This window comes from Salvelinus fontinalis, chromosome 11, assembly GCF_029448725.1.
Source record: "Salvelinus fontinalis isolate EN_2023a chromosome 11, ASM2944872v1, whole genome shotgun sequence".
In the NCBI taxonomy this organism is placed as follows: Eukaryota; Metazoa; Chordata; class Actinopteri; order Salmoniformes; family Salmonidae; genus Salvelinus; species Salvelinus fontinalis.
This window is the reverse complement of record NC_074675.1, coordinates 32,309,300-32,327,607: the sequence shown is the minus strand read 5'-3', so window position 1 is coordinate 32,327,607 and position 18,308 is coordinate 32,309,300. Positions and strand designations below refer to the sequence as shown.

The 18,308-nt window shown below is 41.9% G+C and overlaps 1 protein-coding gene across 1 annotated transcript in view; it reads left to right on the top strand.

Annotated features, from left to right (window-relative positions):
- Positions 1–9,711, top strand: part of LOC129865554 (adenylate cyclase type 4-like) — a 31,915-nt gene extending 22,204 nt beyond the window's left edge. The window contains exons 20-26 of the mRNA XM_055938429.1: positions 1,025–1,109; positions 1,324–1,482; positions 2,034–2,180; positions 7,546–7,653; positions 8,107–8,221; positions 8,510–8,634; positions 8,753–9,711. Of these exons, the coding sequence (XP_055794404.1) occupies positions 1,025–1,109; positions 1,324–1,482; positions 2,034–2,180; positions 7,546–7,653; positions 8,107–8,221; positions 8,510–8,634; positions 8,753–8,869 (856 nt within the window). The 3' untranslated portion in view covers positions 8,870–9,711. The remainder of the gene's footprint in view (positions 1–1,024; positions 1,110–1,323; positions 1,483–2,033; positions 2,181–7,545; positions 7,654–8,106; positions 8,222–8,509; positions 8,635–8,752) is intronic.
- Positions 9,712–18,308: the final 8,597 nt, after the last annotated feature.

The following is an 18,308-nucleotide window of genomic DNA, read 5'->3' as shown; positions in this document are numbered from 1 at the left end:
TCTCTATACTATTATTCTGACATTTCACATTCTTAAAATAAAGTGGTGATCCTAACTGACCTAAGACAGGGAATTTTAACTATTAAATGTCAGGATTGTGAAAAACTGAGTTTAAATGTATTTGGCTAAGGTGTATGTAAACTTTCGACTTCAACTATACGCTTGCTGTAAGGGCTGTCGTTCTCCTCATCCTCGGACGAGGAGAGGAGAGAAGGATCATCAGACCAAAATGCAGCATTAGGGAAATAAGCCATCTCTTTATTTGAAAACGATGATGGCAACACGAAAAACAAAACACTTTCAAAAATACAAAACAAGAAAACGAAGTAGACGAAACCTGAACATAAACTTACACAACTAAACGTAACACTTACGGACAGGAAACAGACTACATCAAAATAAACGAACAACCGAACAGTCCCGTATGGTGCAAAACATAACACAGATACGGAAGACAATCACCCACAAACAAACAGTGAGAACACCCTACCTAAATATGACTCTTAATTAGAGGAAAACGCAAACCACCTGCCTCTAATTAAGAGCCATACCAGGCAACCCAAAACCAACATAGAAACAGAAAACATAGACTGCCCACCCAAAACACACGCCCTGACCATAAACACATACAAAAACAACATAAAACAGGTCAGGACCGTTACACTTGCACTTACACACACACTTTTAGTAACGGCCTGATACACTTTGGTGTTATGGAACCTAACACAGAGAGTATCTCAAAACATTAGTCAATGAAGCCTGAGGCGGTGTTATCTCCTTGGACCTTTGTATGAGCTGCTTGAATAAATAAATGTAAAACGCTACTATCGTCTGGGATTCACATTCTGGACTCAGAAAAAGGTACTGTATGAAACTCTAATAACCTGGGCTGAGTCAGACCAGTATATGCGTGTGTGTTTGAGTACGTTTTAAGAAAGACTGTGGCATGACAGAGAGAACAAAGGAGAGAGGGATGTTTACATAGTGTCTCAAAGTGTGCGTGTGTGTGTGTGTGTTCCCACAGACCTGGAGTCCTAAAGGAGCCTAAGATCATGGCTGGAGTTTGGCTGTTCGTCTTCTATTTTACATGCCTGATACTGGCACGACAGGTAAGGGCACGTGTCTGTGTTCATACGTGCGTGCTTGCTTTCAGCATGTGTACGTGCTTGTGGCGTCCATGCCTTTCTGCTTGTATGTGCGTTTGTGTATATTTACTCTGTACGTGTGTGTTTAAATTGTGCGCGTGCGTGTGTGTGTGTGTTTAAAGTGTGCGTGTGTTTGAGTGTGTGTTTGAGTGTGTTTAACGATGTGTGTTTTCGTCAGGACGAGTTGGGCTGTCGCGTGGAGTTCCTACTGCAGCAGTGTTTCAGAACTGAGAGGGTTGAGATGGAGACCATGGAGAACGTCAACAAACTACTACTGAAGAATGTCCTACCTCTTCATGTAGCATCTAAATTCATGGGCAAGACCATACGCAACCAGGTAAGTCAACGTGTGTGTGTCAGTGTCAGACCTGGGTTCAAGTACTATTTGCAACCATTTGAAATACTTTAGCTGTGTTTGATTGAGCTTGCTTGTTGCAATGGAACGAATAGGAAAAAGACACTTACCTGGCACTCCAGGCAGGCTAAAGCAAGTCTTTGAACGATATAAAATAGCATTTGAACCTAGGTCTGGAGAGTACAGTGGGTAGTGTGGTCAGTGAGGCAAATGTGCTCCACCACCAGCAACAATGCTGTAACTGTGTTAGGGACACATCATGCTAAAAAAAAACATGTAAATGACCATGCAAATACCAAGGCCTTGGGTAGGACGAAGTGAGGCGTCATTATTGTGTGTGTGTGTGTGTGTGTACATGCATATAATATGTTTGTGTATGTATATAACGTGTATGTGTTGGGATATGACGTGTGTGCTTGTGACATGTGTGTGGGTTGTGATATGACGTTATAACGTGTTTTGTGTGTGTGTGTGTATATAACGCGTTTGTGTCAGTGTTGTGACGTAATGTGTGTCTTGCGGGTGTGTTGCAGGACCTGTACAGCCAGTCCTGTGACTGTGTGTGTGTGATGTTCGCCTCGGTACCCCAGTTTAAGGAGTTCTACAGCGAGAGCAGTGTGAACCGAGATGGACTGGAGTGTTTACGTTTCCTCAATGAGATCATCTCAGACTTTGACGAGGTACAAAAATGCCACGTTATTCCCTATATCAGTGGTTCCCAAACGTTTTATAGTCCCGTACCCCTTCAAACATTCAACCTCCAGCTGCGTACCCCCTCTAGCACCAGGGTCAGCGCACTCTCAAATGTTGTTTTTTGACATCATTGTAAGCCTGCCACACACACACTATACAATACATTTATTACACATTAGAATGAGTTTTTGTCACAACCCGGCTCGTGGGAAGTGGAAAAGAGCTCTTATAGGACCAGGGCACAAATAATAATATAATAATAATCAATAATTTTGCTCTTTATTTAGCCATCTTACATATAAAACCTTATTTGTTCAGCAAAAATTGTGAAGAACTCACCACAGGTTAATGAGAAGGGTGTGCTTGAAAGGATGCACATAACTCTGCAATGTTGGGTTGTATTGGAGAGAGTCTCAGTCTTAAATCATTTTAAACACACAGTCTGGGCCTGTATTTAGTTTTCATGCTAGTGAGGGCCGAGAATCCACTCTCACGTAGGTACGTGGTTGCAAAGGGCATCGGTGTCTTAACAGCACGATTTTCCAAGGCATGATACTCTGAGCGCAGCCTTATCCAGAAATCTGGCAATGGCTTCTGATTCAATTCAATCGCTTGTTGCAATTTCGATGAGGCTCTCTTGTTCAGATATCTGTAAGTGGACTGGAGGCAGGGCATGAAAGGGATAACAAATCCAGTTGTTTGTGTCATCCAATTCGGGAAGGTAACTGCATAATTGCACTCAGGTGCTTCACTATATCACATTTGACATTGTCCTTAAGCTTGAGTTCATTTGCACACAAAAAATCATACAATGATGGAAAGACCTGTGTGTTGTCCTTGTTAATGCAGACAGAGAAGAGCTCCAACTTCTTAATCATAGCCTCAATTTTGTCCCGCACATTGAATATACAGTGGTTGCTCCTTTAAAAGTTGTGCCATACTGCAGCACACCTTGTGGGCTGCTGCAGCATTCTGTGGCACAGTATTTAATTGTCAGCCATTTTTTTCTGTTAATGCAAGTTACTGCTAGTTTGACCACCAGAGGGCATCTTTGAGAAGCATTTGATAGTCTTCTACATTGGCATTATCAGAGAATTTAAAACCTTTTTTGTAATAACATAGTATATGGCATTGATTTTAAGAAATATGGCTTAATTAATTTGATTAATATTATGGTGTTTCTATTCCGAGAAAAACTAAAAACAAAACCCTCAGGGTTTCCGTTAAGATGGAATGGAAAATGTGGCGCTGTACAACGTGACGGTCGGGAGTACAGTACTGGGCTATTTAGCTAAAGAATCCCTGTGTCGTGCGGGCAGGGCATGTGGGTATATTCCCCGATGGGGAGGAAGGAGTAGGCTGTCCTTTTAAATAAGAATTTGTTCCTAACTGACTTGCCTAGTTAAATAAAGGTTACACTAAGAGCATAACATTTCTGCAACCTAATTTTCTAATTCTAATCTAACCAATACCCAAACGGAGATTAAGTGAAAATAAAAATCTCATTGATTTATCAAGACCAGTCCCCATGCTTGTCTCAGAGCAGCGCGAAACGATGCTGAAATAGTTATAAGCTTTTGCTTCAAATCCTATTGCTTCTAACTTCAATATGCTCTTTAAATAAATAAGATCTACATCACTTTTAGCAGTACATTACTCAACACTAGTGAGACTAATTTGCCTATGGTAGGCCTACAGTATATCTAAAAATATTGTTTTCAATGACGTGACACCAGTAATTACATTTAGAGGATTGGAGGATTCTAAATTAATATCTAAGGGGCATTTTCTGTTAGGATCTGTGAGAATATCTGAGAATATCTTAAGTGGATTTTATATCCTTCTAAATTAATTAATAATAATAAAAATTGCTTTGTTTAAAAGTAACAATATTTTGGAGATTTCGTTTCATTTAACCTAGAGTGAGCGAGAAAAAGGCAATTCTTGAACATGGGGTGAGACATTCTTGTCATGTTCCTGACCGGTTTTCTGTTATTTTGTATGTGTTTGACGGTCAGGGCGTGAGTTTGGGTGGGTAGTCTATGTTGTGTGTTTCATGTTTGTTAAGGGTGACCTGATATGGCTCTCAATTAGTGGCAGGTGGTTTTCATTTCCTCTGATTGAAAGCCATATTAAGGTAGGTGTTTTCACACTATTTGTTTGTGGGTGGTTGTCTCCTGTGTCTGTATCAGTGTATGTAACGCCACACGGGACTGTTTTCGGTTTTGTTTGTTCGTTCGTTTTATGTAGTCAGTTTTCCTGTTATTGCGTTCTTCACGTTATATGTAAGTTCGTGTCCAGGTCTGTTGACTGCGTTTGTTATTTTGTAAATTCTCAAGTGTTTCGTGTTCGTCTATCATTTAAATAAATTCATTATGACTGCATACCTCGATGCGTATTGGTCCGACCCATGCTTCTCCTCTTCAGACGAAGAGGAGGAGAGCAGCCGTTACAATTCTCACTAATTTGTAAATAAAGCCAGTTTGTTATTTAGAATTATTTATTTCTGGAGATACATAACTTGATTATTTAGCAAACATCACTTGCTTATATGCAGTCAACACATATTTTAAGAATATCTTGGACTATAATTGAACAATTTCGTTTCTCCATGCTTGTGTCAGAGCAGCACAAAACGGTGCTGAAATAGACATCCATAGCGGGAAGGCTATATATAACAATATTTTGGAGACGATTTTGTTGAAAAAAATTGTAATCTGAATAAAGGCCAAAATAATATTTACAAAGGCCAAAATATAGCCCTTCTAATAGCCATAATGGCCCAGTACAACGTGGCCCTGTGTTTGAAAGAGTATTTTCCAACAATTTGTTTCCCTTCATTAGACAACTTTGTTCCAATATTTCTGTAATTCAGTGATATTCATTCCCATAGTAATTCGCAATGGATCCATAACTAAATAAACATCAGCATTTTGAAAGAGTATTTTTATCATTATTTTATTAACAAAAGCATAAAGATGCCGATGAAGAAATACAGTACTGTAAAGTATATGCTTTTCCATTTGGATAATAAATCTATAAAAAGTCTATTGTCCTGCTAATAGGAAACAGAAAAATATGCACAATTGTCTGTTTCTACATTAACTAACATCTTCCTCTTAATTGTACATGTTTTGCTTGACTCATTATGACGTTATAATTACTTGCATTTGCATCCACCATAATGTTTTTGTCAGACAGCTTTGCTGAAGAAAGTCATCAGCGACGGGTGGCATTACATGGAATTTGTCATTGGACCCACTCGATTTTGATTGGTCATATAAAAACCTTGGAACCCAAATGCATAATGAGTGCTCTAACTCCCCCCTGCGGTAGTCTGGAGCAATGAAGGCGTGACGCTGGGTACCGCTAAGTCCCGCGGCGTAAGCTCGCAACTTTTAAAGGAGGAACCATTGTAGTTGCGAAGAGTCCCTGTAATTCTAGATTCAGGTCAATCAGGCCAGAAAAAACATCACCCAGATAGGCCAGTCGTGTGAGAACCTCGTCATCATGCAAGCTGTCAGACAAGTGAAAATTATGGTCAGTAAAGAAAACTTCAAGCTCGTCTCTCATTTTTTTTTAAACGTGTCAATACTTTGCCCCTTGATAACCAGCGCACTTCTGTATGTTGTAAAAGCGTTACATGGTCCCTACCCATATCATTGCATAATGCAGAAAATACACGAGAGTTCAGGGGCCTTGCTTCAACAATGTTAACCATTTTCACTGTATTGTACAAAAAGTATTTCATGCTGTCAGGCATCACCTTGGCAGCAAGAGCCTCTCGGTAGATGCTGCAGTGTACCCAAGTGGCGTCGGGAGCAACAGCTTACATGCGCGTTACCACTCCACTATGTCTCTCTGTCATGGCTTTTGCGCCATCAGTACAGATTTCAACACATCTTGACCACCAAAGTCCATTTGATGTCACAAAGTTATCCAGTACTTTAAAAATATCCTCTACTGTTGTCTTGGTTTCCAGTGGTTTGCAGAAGAGAATGTCTTCCTTAATTGACCCCCCATAAACGTAACGGACATGTACCAGGAGCTGTGCTAGGCCGGCCACGTCTGTTGACTCATCCAGATTTAACGCATAGAATTCACTGGCTTGTATGCGAAGCAGTAATTGTTTCAAAACATCTCCTGCCATGTCACTGATGCGTTGTGAAACAGTGTTGTTTGATGAAGGCATTGTCTGTATAGTTTTTTGGGCCTTTTCCCCCAGCATTGTCCCAGCCATATCTGCGGCAGCAGGAAGAATGAAGTCCTCCACAATAGTAAGGGGCCTGCCTGTCTTACCCACTCGGTAGCTCACCATATAAGACGCTTCTAGCCCCTTCTTATTAATGGTATCTGTTGCTTTTATATATGTCTTACTACTCGAAAGTCGTCTTAATTCTCACTCCAAAAACTCCTGTGGCAATTTTTCAAATTGGCATGTTTAGTTTCTAAAAGTCTACGCAAGAGTGAAGGTTTCATCGAGTTGTGAGATAGTACTTTGGCACATATAACACACCGTGGCTGAGGAAAGGCACCACTCCCAGTATAAGTGAACCCCAAATCAATGTAGATATCATCATATTTGCGCCTCTTTGATGGTCCAACGTCCCTATCTGTTGTTCGGTTCTTTCCCGGGTAAGGAAATGCAGGAAAAGCTCTTCGGCTGCATCAGATTCACAATTGTCAGTGTCCATGCTAGCTGGGCTAACAACACATGCAGAATTACTGATGCTACCATTGGATGTGCTCGTGGAAGCAGAACAACTTGTGTTGTCGACAGGTGCAGGTGTAATACTGCTGGTATGTATCTCTGTGGACTTACTCTTTTTAACCATTTACTCATTTTCGAGCAAACGGAATGAGCAGCAGCTACGGTTGGCTCCATACAGACCGTTAGTGGAATTCCCGCGAGAGAAACAATTAATGTGATTGGATGTTAATTATTTGACTAGGATGCCTGTATTTGACATTGTGTTGTTACTTCGCTGAACACTAGATGGTTTCATTTTATTTTTGGCAGTGAAATGAGGCTACTCAGGCGAGAAAAAAACATCACCCAAATGTATAGCCTTGTTGGAAAATCGAAATGGACTGTTTGAAAATGTGAATAATATTTTTATTTGATGTACCGCCAACGGCATTGTGCGTACCCCTGGGGGTAGCCGCCCTATATAATGCACTACGTTTGAATTGGGGGCCATTTCAGAGCTTGGTCTGGAACTACTCAGAAGGGAAGAAGGGACAGGAATTTTTCCTCAACTGGTAATCTAACAATGAACTGACTTGTCTTGTCATCAAACCTTACCCTTTTTCTCTTTCTATGCCACCCTCTCTATTCTCTCTCTCTAACAGCTTCTCTCTGAGCCAAAGTTCTGTTCTGTGGAGAAGATTAAGACTATTGGCAGCACCTACATGGCAGCTGCTGGTCTGACCAATCCTGCTATAGGGGACGAGCGAAAGGTTGGTAGTGGCCTATTAAAATAAAGCTCTGTTCTGCCTCACTGGGTCCTGTTCAAATACTTGTAAAAACACAACCTTACTTACTTCCTTCTCTAAGGCAGTCAGGGATCTGTACATGATTGGATAAGCAAAAGAAAGGTTACTTATTATCTTATTGCTTTCCACAATCAAATATCGTCACATCAATGAAGTGAAAGCTCTTAACTCTTGGAAGTTAGGAAGGAGGAAATCCATGTCTGAAGTATTTATTCGAACACAGTCTCTAGTCTGTCTGCCTGTATGGATTCTAACTGAGTGTTCTGATTCAGTGTGTTCTCATAGCCTGGTTAAACCAAGACTGAAGGCTGCACTCACCATTGATTCTTACTGAGTGTTCTCTTAGCCTGGTTAAACCAGACTGAATTCTGAGCTCACAATTGATTCTGACTGAGTGTTCTCTGTCTCCACCAACAGGACTGTGATGTGTCCTACAGCCATGTACGCAGCATGGTAGAGTTTGCCATCGCTCTGAAGAACAACTTGGAGTCCATCAACCAACACTCCTTCAACAGCTTTAAGCTACGCATCGGTGAGTCTGTCTGTATGGCCAGAGGGACAAGAAAAATATAGACTCAATTAATCTTTCCTCAATTACGTGCATCCTCTCACCTTGCCTGCTTCTCAAAATGTATTGGAGAAGAAGGTCAGACAGGAGGGACCTTGGACTTTCTCTTTCAATACGGTTGAGAAAGGATGCACGGAATCAACGGACGACAAAAAGAGATTGAGACTTTTACAACAAAACTCCCTTGATTTGATAACCATCTCCCCCTCCCAACTAACTTTTTCATCACTTTATCTCCTTTACTTTATATAGGGATAAACCATGGTCCAGTGATTGCGGGGGTGATCGGAGCCCACAAACCACAGTATGATATCTGGGGGAACTCTGTGAACGTGGCCAGTAGGATGGACAGCACCGGAGTACTAGACAAGATCCAGGTGAGAGAGAGATGGAGAGGGGAGGGAGAGACAGCGAGAGTGAAGGGTTGGAGAGAGGGGAGAAACATTTTGAATGAAAGAGAGAGCGCTTGTTAAATGGTTCTGTCTCTCTCTACAGGTGACCGAGGAAACAGCGCAGGTGGTAAAGACCTTTGGCTTCAGTGTGACCAAGAGAGGAGTCATCACCGTCAAGGGCAAGGGAGAACTTACGACCTACTTCATCAACACCGACTGACCAATCATCTTCTCTGTTCTGACCTCTCCAACCAATCATCATCACTCATTTAGCCACACGTCAAACTCTGACCTATCTCAATCGTCCTTATTTATTCGCATGCAGTAATGCTGTGAATGGGGACACTGCATTAGGAGGAAGGAGGTGTTGTCTTTGGATGAATATGTTAAACCAAATACAGAATGTCAAAAAAGAAATACTTGATTGGTAGGCAATTTGTGATAATTTATTACTTGTGTTTTAAATGAATCTGTCTCTACTCATGAACTACTGTATCTATCTGTGTGTGATCTTTGATGACAGACAACAAAACAAAGCCATTTAGGAATATGCTCTTACTAATGACAGTGACACAGAGTGGGTTCAAGGCAAGCAATGACAGTGAATGTTCCTTCTTAGGAAATTATAGGCTTCATGGAAACACAAGATTGTGTACTTTTCAATGGTTTCCTAAAAGGGATGTTATATATAATAAGAATATGTATGGGCTGTTATGTTATTTAAATGGATGAGGAAGTAGTTGACAGTAGGCTATCACTGCCAAAGGTACTGCTGCCTTCACACTTTTGAATCCATCTGCCGCCACTTTAATACCATGAAAATGCAATATAACTTACTGTATTTAACTTTTGGTAATGTAATTTCAGATAAATGTTTTTTATTTTGTTTTTACAGAGATTTATATATTTTGTCTATTCTGAACGATTTTATGAGCACGCCTGGGCATACAGTATATGAATGTGCATACAAATAAACTAAGATGTGGAAGGTTGCGCAATCGCTTCTGTAAGCTACTAAATACCAAATTGCATTGATGTTTTTGTAAGATATGTGCATTTCTTTTTACTCATAATGTTTCAGGAACATGTGAAGCACTGGACATGTAGAAATATGTCATATTTAAACAATTATTTAGACGCATGATAGTTTGGTGAAGCAGGATAACGTGAATTCAATATTAAACTATATTTTGAATTTTGAATTGACTTCCCAAAAATGCTAAAATAGACTTTTCAGGGCATCTCTAGACCTCAAAGAACCGATCATCACTTGCCTCTTTGGCCCGTGTACGTTTCAATATTTTGAGTCAAAACAAAAAGAGTGGAAAAACAGAAAACAGCTGAATTTGAAAAACCTTTATGAATTTGAAAAAAAACAAAATCGGAAATTGACTTGTTTTCTTATTTATTGTGCCAAAATTGGATATGGAATAACAGAAAACAAATAACAACAACATTTATTCAACGTATTATTATTTATTGTTTGTTTTGTTCCTACTCAGAAGTACACACCACCTACAGTAAGTTAAAATAAGCCTTTTTATTGGCATTGGTATATTTCACCAACATCCTTTCCCGCTCATTGAAAGGCAGACAAAGGCTATGCTCTTCTGTTGCGACAATTGTCTTCTCTGAATGTATACAGGTGTAAGATCTTAATTTGATCACCCTGTTGTTGCAGGGAAATTCCTACACAACAGAATAAGCACTTTAAAATGTGAGACTTTCCCTAACCAAATATTGATCAACCCTTACAAAAGTATCAAGTAATTATAATCCACACAATAATTCACATTTCCTGTTGCTGCAGGATTATTTTCCTGCTGTAAAAAAATCATCAAACTAAGATTCTGCATCAGCACATACCCACTGTGGGGGTGTTGATGATCAATGATATGGAACCAGTGTAATATTACTTGGTCCCCCCCTCCTCTACACACACTCTCTCTCTTCTCTCCCTTTCTTCTCTCCCTCTCTTTCCCTTTCTTCTCTCTCTCTCTCCCTTTCTTCTCTCTCTCTCTCCCTTTCTCTCTCTCTCTCTCTCTCTCTCTCTCTCTCTCTCTCTCTCTCTCCCTTTCTTCTCTCTCTCTCTCTCCCTTTCTCTCTCTCTCTCTCTCTCTCTCTCTCTCTCTCTCTCTCTCTCTCATATACACACAAATACTGACTGGACCATTCACACAGTTCAGCCACTCAGCCCTATCCAGTGGACATGATGCTCTCAAGGTCCTACCGCCTCCTACAACACCCTGCTGAGAAGCAATAATCCTGTCCCAATGAACCTATGTCTGCATATCTCTCTAACCCTGCTGTACCCTACTGTGCAGAGACAATATGACTCTAGCAAAGTTTTTACACCATTTTAAATGGAATGCTCAACAGTGATTATATCTATCTCTCTTCAAATGGGCTTTATTTGGGAAAGGAAAGGGAAAGGGGGATACCTAGTCAGTTGTACAACTGCATGCATTTAACCCAACCCCTCTTAATCATTTGCATGGGATACATATGGTAACATCGCCAAATCAAGTGGAATATACAATCACAAATTAACACTGAAAGGGTTACTTCTCCACTAGACACGGTTTTTCCAGTCTCCCAGAAATAATTATTAGTGATGAGAGGTGTTTCAGACATAATTATGCAACATAGCGGTATTTTTTTAATTTTCACGCCAGGAAAGTTCAGCCAATCAGGTCATTGGTTGATTGAGCCTGCTGTCTGATAAAACAATTAATGGAGTAATGTTTTGTAGCAATTATTGTGGCCTTTGTGTTTTGCCGATTGCACGATCATGCTAGCAGCGAATAAATATGGTTGTTCCTGTCTGCCACGATATTGCAGGACATGTAGCTTGACTCATATTCCCTGGCTTTGTAAAGACTACAGGCTGACGGGAGTCCTGCTTCCTTCTTCCGACCCTCGAAGGCAGGCTTTTCAAAATGGGGGCGGTACTAGTATCTACAGGTACACGGGAGGCTATGTTACTGATGGCTATCAAATTGATTACAATGGCTGCTTCTGACAATTCCTCTTTTCAAGAAGACCTGGATGACGAAACAGGTTTTGAAGTTTTTTTTAAATACAAACATATGACAAACAAGTAAGTTGTTTTGTTTTCGGTAGCTAGCTAGCAATATAGCTACGCTTTCTTTTCACACGAGAAAGTGTTGTTAAGTACAGCATAATTTTGTGATCGATCCAGCCATAATGGGGCTTAGTAGTACCACTACAACTTGAAGTTGCCTACGTGTGTTTTTCGGGCCATTAAAGCAATTCAAAAGGAGATGTGAAAGGGCCATAACAACAATCTCCCCTTGTATCAAAGTGACTCCGAACCCTCACTGCACCTTGGGTCAGCAGCAAACCAACCTGCATCCCACTGCTGGCTTTCTTCTGAAGCTAAGCAGGGTTGGTCCTGGTCAGTCCCTGGATGGGAGACCAGATGCTGCTGGAACTGGTATTGGAGGGCCAGTAGGAGTTTCTCTGGGGGAAAAAATATATCCCAATACCCCTGGCCAGTGATTGGGGACATTTCCCTGTGTAGTATGCTGTCTTTTGGATGGGACTTTAAACAGGTGTCCTACACTCTCTGTGGTCACTAAAGATCCCATGGCACTTATTGTAGGAGTAGGGGTGTTAACCCCGGTGTCCTGGCTAAATTCCCAATCTGGCCCTCATACTGTCATGACCACCTAATCCTCCCCAGCTTCCAATTGGCTCATTTATTCCCCAGGTCATTGTTCTCAGTCAACTTACCTGGTAAAATAAGGGTAACAACAACAAAACAACACACCATATGCAAGTATTCCCTTTGTAGTATTTATTATAGGAGTTAGTAGTATATTTTCCTTCCGCTGTATGCACTGAGTGTACAAAACATTATGAACACCTGCTCTTTCTATGACAAACTAACTGCCCAGGTGACTTCAGGTGAAAGCTATGATCCACATGCTCTTTCTATGACAGACTGACTGACCAGGTGACTTCAGGTGAAAGCTATGATCCACATGCTCTTTCTATGACAGACTGACTGACCAGGTGACTTCAGGTGAAAGCTATGATCCACATGCTCTTTCTATGACAGACTGACTGACCAGGTGACTTCAGGTGAAAGCTATGATCCACATGCTCTTTCTATGACAGACTGACTGACCAGGTGACTTCAGGTGAAAGCTATGATCCACATGCTCTTTCTATGACAGACTGACTGACCAGGTGACTTCAGGTGAAAGCTATGATCCACATGCTCTTTCTATGACAGACTGACTGACCAGGTGACTTCAGGTGAAAGCTATGATCCACATGCTCTTTCTATGACAGACTGACTGACCAGGTGACTTCAGGTGAAAGCTATGATCCACATGCTCTTTCTATGACAGACTGACTGACCAGGTGACTTCAGGTGAAAGCTATGATCCACATGCTCTTTCTATGACAGACTGACTGACCAGGTGACTTCAGGTGAAAGCTATGATCCACATGCTCTTTCTATGACAGACTGACTGACCAGGTGACTTCAGGTGAAAGCTATGATCCACATGCTCTTTCTATGACAGACTGACTGACCAGGTGACTTCAGGTGAAAGCTATGATCCTTCAGTGATGTCACTGGTTAAATCCACTTCAATCGCTGTAGATGAAAGGGAGGAGACGGATTAAAGAAGGATTTTTAAGCCGGGAGACAACTGAGACATGGAACATGTATTAGTGCCATTTGGGTTATTGTGTGTAGATTGACGAGGGGGGGGGACAATTGAATAATTTTTAGAATATGCTGTAACGTAACAAATTGTGGTACAAATTCAAGGTGACTGAATACTTTCCGAATTCACTGTATATGCCGTACATTGCCAGAACTGTTCCTGCATACTGTTGTGTAAACTCACCTCGGTCTCCAGAGCAAATAAACATAGTCTTGAATACAAGCCGTCTACTTATTTGCTACAATGACAGACTAATCTACTGTTATATTGAAGCATGTTTGCTTGCCAACAAATTAAAGTTGAAATGATACATCTGCTCCCTGCATCATTTGTTTTATGTACAAGAGCTTTCTATACCAAAGGGAAAGGGGAATACCTAGTCAGTTGTCCAACTGAATGTATTCAACTGATATGTGTCTTCCACACAATGCAGTTGTGAGCATACTAGGCATTCTATATTATGCTACACATCAGTCTACGTGAATATGGATGTTGTGTTGGCTGAATGTTATTAAAAGGTCGGGCTCCTGAGTGTTCTTCAGCTGGTGAACGTCGTCTTGTGTCGGGCAACGGCAGCTGGTCATGATCTGGGACATAGACTATACACTTTGGCTTTTCCAGGCCTACGCAGTCTTTTCCTCTTCAGAGTCAGGTGATGTTGAGCTTGTTCCCGGCTGAAAGCTTTCATCCAATGGGTCTACAGCAGCTATTCTCAAAGGTGCAAAGCCGTCGGGGGCGATGCCGTTCTTCTTCACATTTTCAAACAGTACATTTATATTTTCCGACGGGGCTATACATTTGGGTGATGTTTTTTCTCTCTCCTGAGTAGCCTCGTTTCACTGCCAAAACTAAAATGGTTATCAAATCAAGGGAGTTGAGTTGTAAAAGTCTCAATCTCTTTTTGTCGTCCGTTGATTCCGTCCATCCTTTCTCAACAGTGTTGAAGGAGAAAGTCCAAGGTCCCTCCTGTCTGACCTTCTTCTCCAATACATTTTGAGAAGCAGGCAAGGAGAGAGGATGCACGTAATCGAGGAAAGATTAATGGAGTCCATATCTTTCTTGTCCCTCTGGCCATACAGACAGTGTTAAAGTGGTGGCAGATGGATTCAAAAGTGTGAATGCAGCAGTACCTTTGGCAGTGATAGCCTACTGTCAACTACTTCCTCATCCATTGAAATAACATAACAGCCCATACTTATTCTTATTATATATAACATCCCTTATAGGAAACCATTGAAAAGTACACAATCTTGTGTTTCCATATAGCCTATAATTTCCTAATAAGGAACATTCACTGTCATTGCTTGCCTTGAACCCACTCTGTGTCACTGTCATTAGTAAGAGCATATTCCTAAATTGCTTTGCTTTGTTGTCTGTCATCAAAGATCACACACAGATAGATACAGTAGTTCATGAGTAGTGACAGATTCATTCAAAACACAAGTAATAAATTATCCCAAATTGCCTACCAACCAAGTATTTCTTTTTTGACATTCTGTATTTGGTTTAACATATTCATCCAAAAGACAGCACCTCCTTCCTCCTAATGCAGTGTCCCCGTTCACAGCATTACTGCATGAGAATAAATAAGGACGATTGTGATAGGTCAGTGTTTGTGTGGCTAGATGAGTGATGATGATTGGTTGGAGAGGTCAGAACGATAGAACGCTACCGATGCGTAGCTTAAAGCTGTTGACGGAGTGTTGGTTGATGGACTCCAAGTTGTTCTTCAGAGCGATGGCAAACTCTACCATGCTGCGTACATGGCTGTAGGACACATCACAGTCCTATTGGTGGAGACAGAGAACACTCAGTCAGAATCAATTGTGAGCTCAGAATTCAGTCTGGTTTAACCAGGCTAAGAGAACACTCAGTAAGAATCAATGGTGAGTGCAGCCTTCAGTCTTGGTTTAACCAGGCTATGAGAACACACTGAATCAGAACACTCAGTTAGAATCCATACAGGCAGACAGACTAGAGACTGTGTTCGAATAAATACTTCAGACATGGATTTCCTCTTTCCTAACTTCCAAGAGTTAAGAGCTTTCACTTCATTGATGTGACGATATTTGATTGTGGAAAGCAATAAGATAATAAGTAACCTTTCTTTTGTTTATCCAATCATGTACAGATCCATGACTACCTTAGAGAAGGAAGTAAGTAAAGTTGTGTTTTTACAAGTATTTGAACAGGATCCAGTGAGGCAGAACAGAGCTTTATTTTAATAGGCCACTACCAACCTTTCGCTCGTCCCCTATAGCAGGATTGGTCAGACCAGCAGCTGCCATGTAGGTGCTGCCAATAGTCTTAATCTTCTCCACAGAACAGAACTTTGGCTTAGAGAGAAGATGTTATAGAGAGAGAATAGAGAGGGGGGCATAGAAAGAGAAAAAGGGTAAGGTTTGGTGACAAGACTAATGGGGTCAGTTCATGGTCAGATTACCAGTTGAGGAAAAATTCCTGTCCCTTCTTCCCTTCTGAGTAGTTCCAGACCAAGCTCTGAAATGGCCCCCAATTCAAATATAGTACATTATATAGGGTGGCTACCCCCAGGGGTACGCACAATGCCGTTGGCGGTACATCAAATAAAAATGTTATACACATTTTCAAACAGTCTATTTCGATTTTCCAACAAAGCTATACATTTCTCCCGCGGGAATTCCACTAACGGTCTGTATGTAGCCAAACGTAGCTGCTGCTCATTCCTCATTGCTCGAAAATTAATAAATGGTTAAAAAAAGTAAGGCCCGCGTCCATAGAGATACATACCAACTCTACTGGTAGTATTGCTACTTCCAGAAGTATTACACCTGCACCTGTCGACAACACAAGTTGTTCTGCTTCCACGAGCACATCCAATGCTAGCATCAGTATTTATATATGTGTTGCTAGCCCAGCTAGCATGGACACTGACAGTTGTAAATCTGATGTAGCCAATGAGCTACTGCCACCTTAGAGATGGCAGCGAACATTCCCCCTCCCGCCATTATGAAGCTCAGCGGGGATTGGAGCACGAACTGGGATACGTTTAGAGGTGAATGGGAGGACTATGCGCTAGCAACGGGACTTCTGGAAAAGGACGATGAGGTAGTGGCTGCCACTTTGAGGACTATAATGGGAACTGAATGCCGACACGTATACAAACACAACCTGAACCTAACAGCAGCTCAGCAAGGTAACGCTATAGCTATTCTTGATGCTCTTGAACATTACTTTAAGCCAGCAAAGAACGTCATCTACGAGCGTCATGTTTTCGGTTGTTGCAAACAGGAGGACGGGGAGTCGATTGACAGCTTTGTCACTAGGTTAAGGGAAAAGGCAGCTACATGTGACTATGGTGCTTTAAGAGATGAACTGATCAGAGATAAGATTGTGCTTGGCATAACTGATGAGGGCACCCGCAGACGTTTGCTGAGAGAACGTGACCTGACGCTGGTCTTGGCAGTGGAGACATGCCATGCAGCAGAGCCTTACTGATAAACGGGTAAGGTCCATGGAGCTAGAAAGGCAACATATGGGCAATGTCAATGCTACATTCAGGCAGCCAGTAAAGAAATTCCTCTTTGCCACAGCTAATGCTAATACTACATCCAACTCTGCAGTAGACAACCCCAATTCGTGCCGATATTGTGGCATTTCTCATGGACGAGGAAAAGAACACTGCCCAGCCTATGGAAAAATATGCAAATCCTGTGGTACAGCTAATCACTTCGCAAGGGTCTGCATGAAAAGCAAGAGAAAGGAGGGTAAAGTGCACTCCATGGAAACAAACACAGATGAAGGGAACAACAGCACAGAGGATGCATATGCTAGCGAGTGCATCGGGGCAGTGAGGGCAAAAGGACAAAAGTGGTTTGTCACTCTGCTACTTAATAATATACCACAGCAATACCAGCTAGATACAGGGGCCACATGCAACGTTATGAGCCTTAAAGACAAAAGGAGGCTCGCACCCAGAGACAAACTCACACAGAGTAGCACCAAGCTGAAACTGTATTCAGGCCAGTTCATGACCTCTTTGGGCCTGTTTGTGACAGAGTGTGTTTTACGTGGCCAGAAACACACCCTTGAGTTTGAAATAGTTGAGGCTAGTCAACAGCCATTACTGTCAGGTTCTACATGCGAGCGCCTCGGGCTTATTAACTTCACCATCCCAGCTAATCTTAACATTATAGACAAAGTCCAGACTGGGTCCCTGAGTAAGGAGACACTCCTAAGCAAGTACGATGATGTCTTCAACGGACCGGTCGAGTCAGTTCCCGGGGAAGTCCACTTTGAGTTGGACGCAGCAATCCAGCCTGTCCAGTGTGCACCCTGCAATGTACCAGTGGCCATGAAAGCAGCTACAAAGGCTCAGCTTGACAAATACGAAGCAGATGGCCACATGATATCCGTCACTGAGCCTACAGACTGGATAAATAATATGGTTATCGTCAAGAAACCAGACAAGCTACGGATATGCATTGATCCTAAACACCTCAACCGGGCTCTGCGACGTTCACATTACATTATGATCACGTTGGAGGATGTTCTTTACAAGCTCCCAAAGGCCAGAGTCTTCACGCTCGTGGATGCCAGAGGTGCCTTCCTGCAGTGCAAGCTCGACGAGCCCAGCAGCTACATGACCACATTTTGGACACCCTGGGGCAGGAAGAGGTGGTTGAAGCTTCCGTTTGGTGTCTCCGTGACTCCAGAGGTGTATCAGCGGAAACAGCACGAGCTGTTGATGGGACTCAGTGGCGTGGAACCCATAGCAGATGACATCCTCGTAGTGCCGATGTCAACAACTACAGACCAGTATCCCTTCTTTCTTTTCTCTCCAAAACTCTTGAACGTGCCGTCCTTGGCCAGCTCTCCTGCTATCTCTCTCAGAATGACCTTCTTGATCCAAATCAGTCAGGTTTCAAGACTAGTCATTCAACTGAGACTGCTCTTCTCTGTGTCACGGAGGCGCTC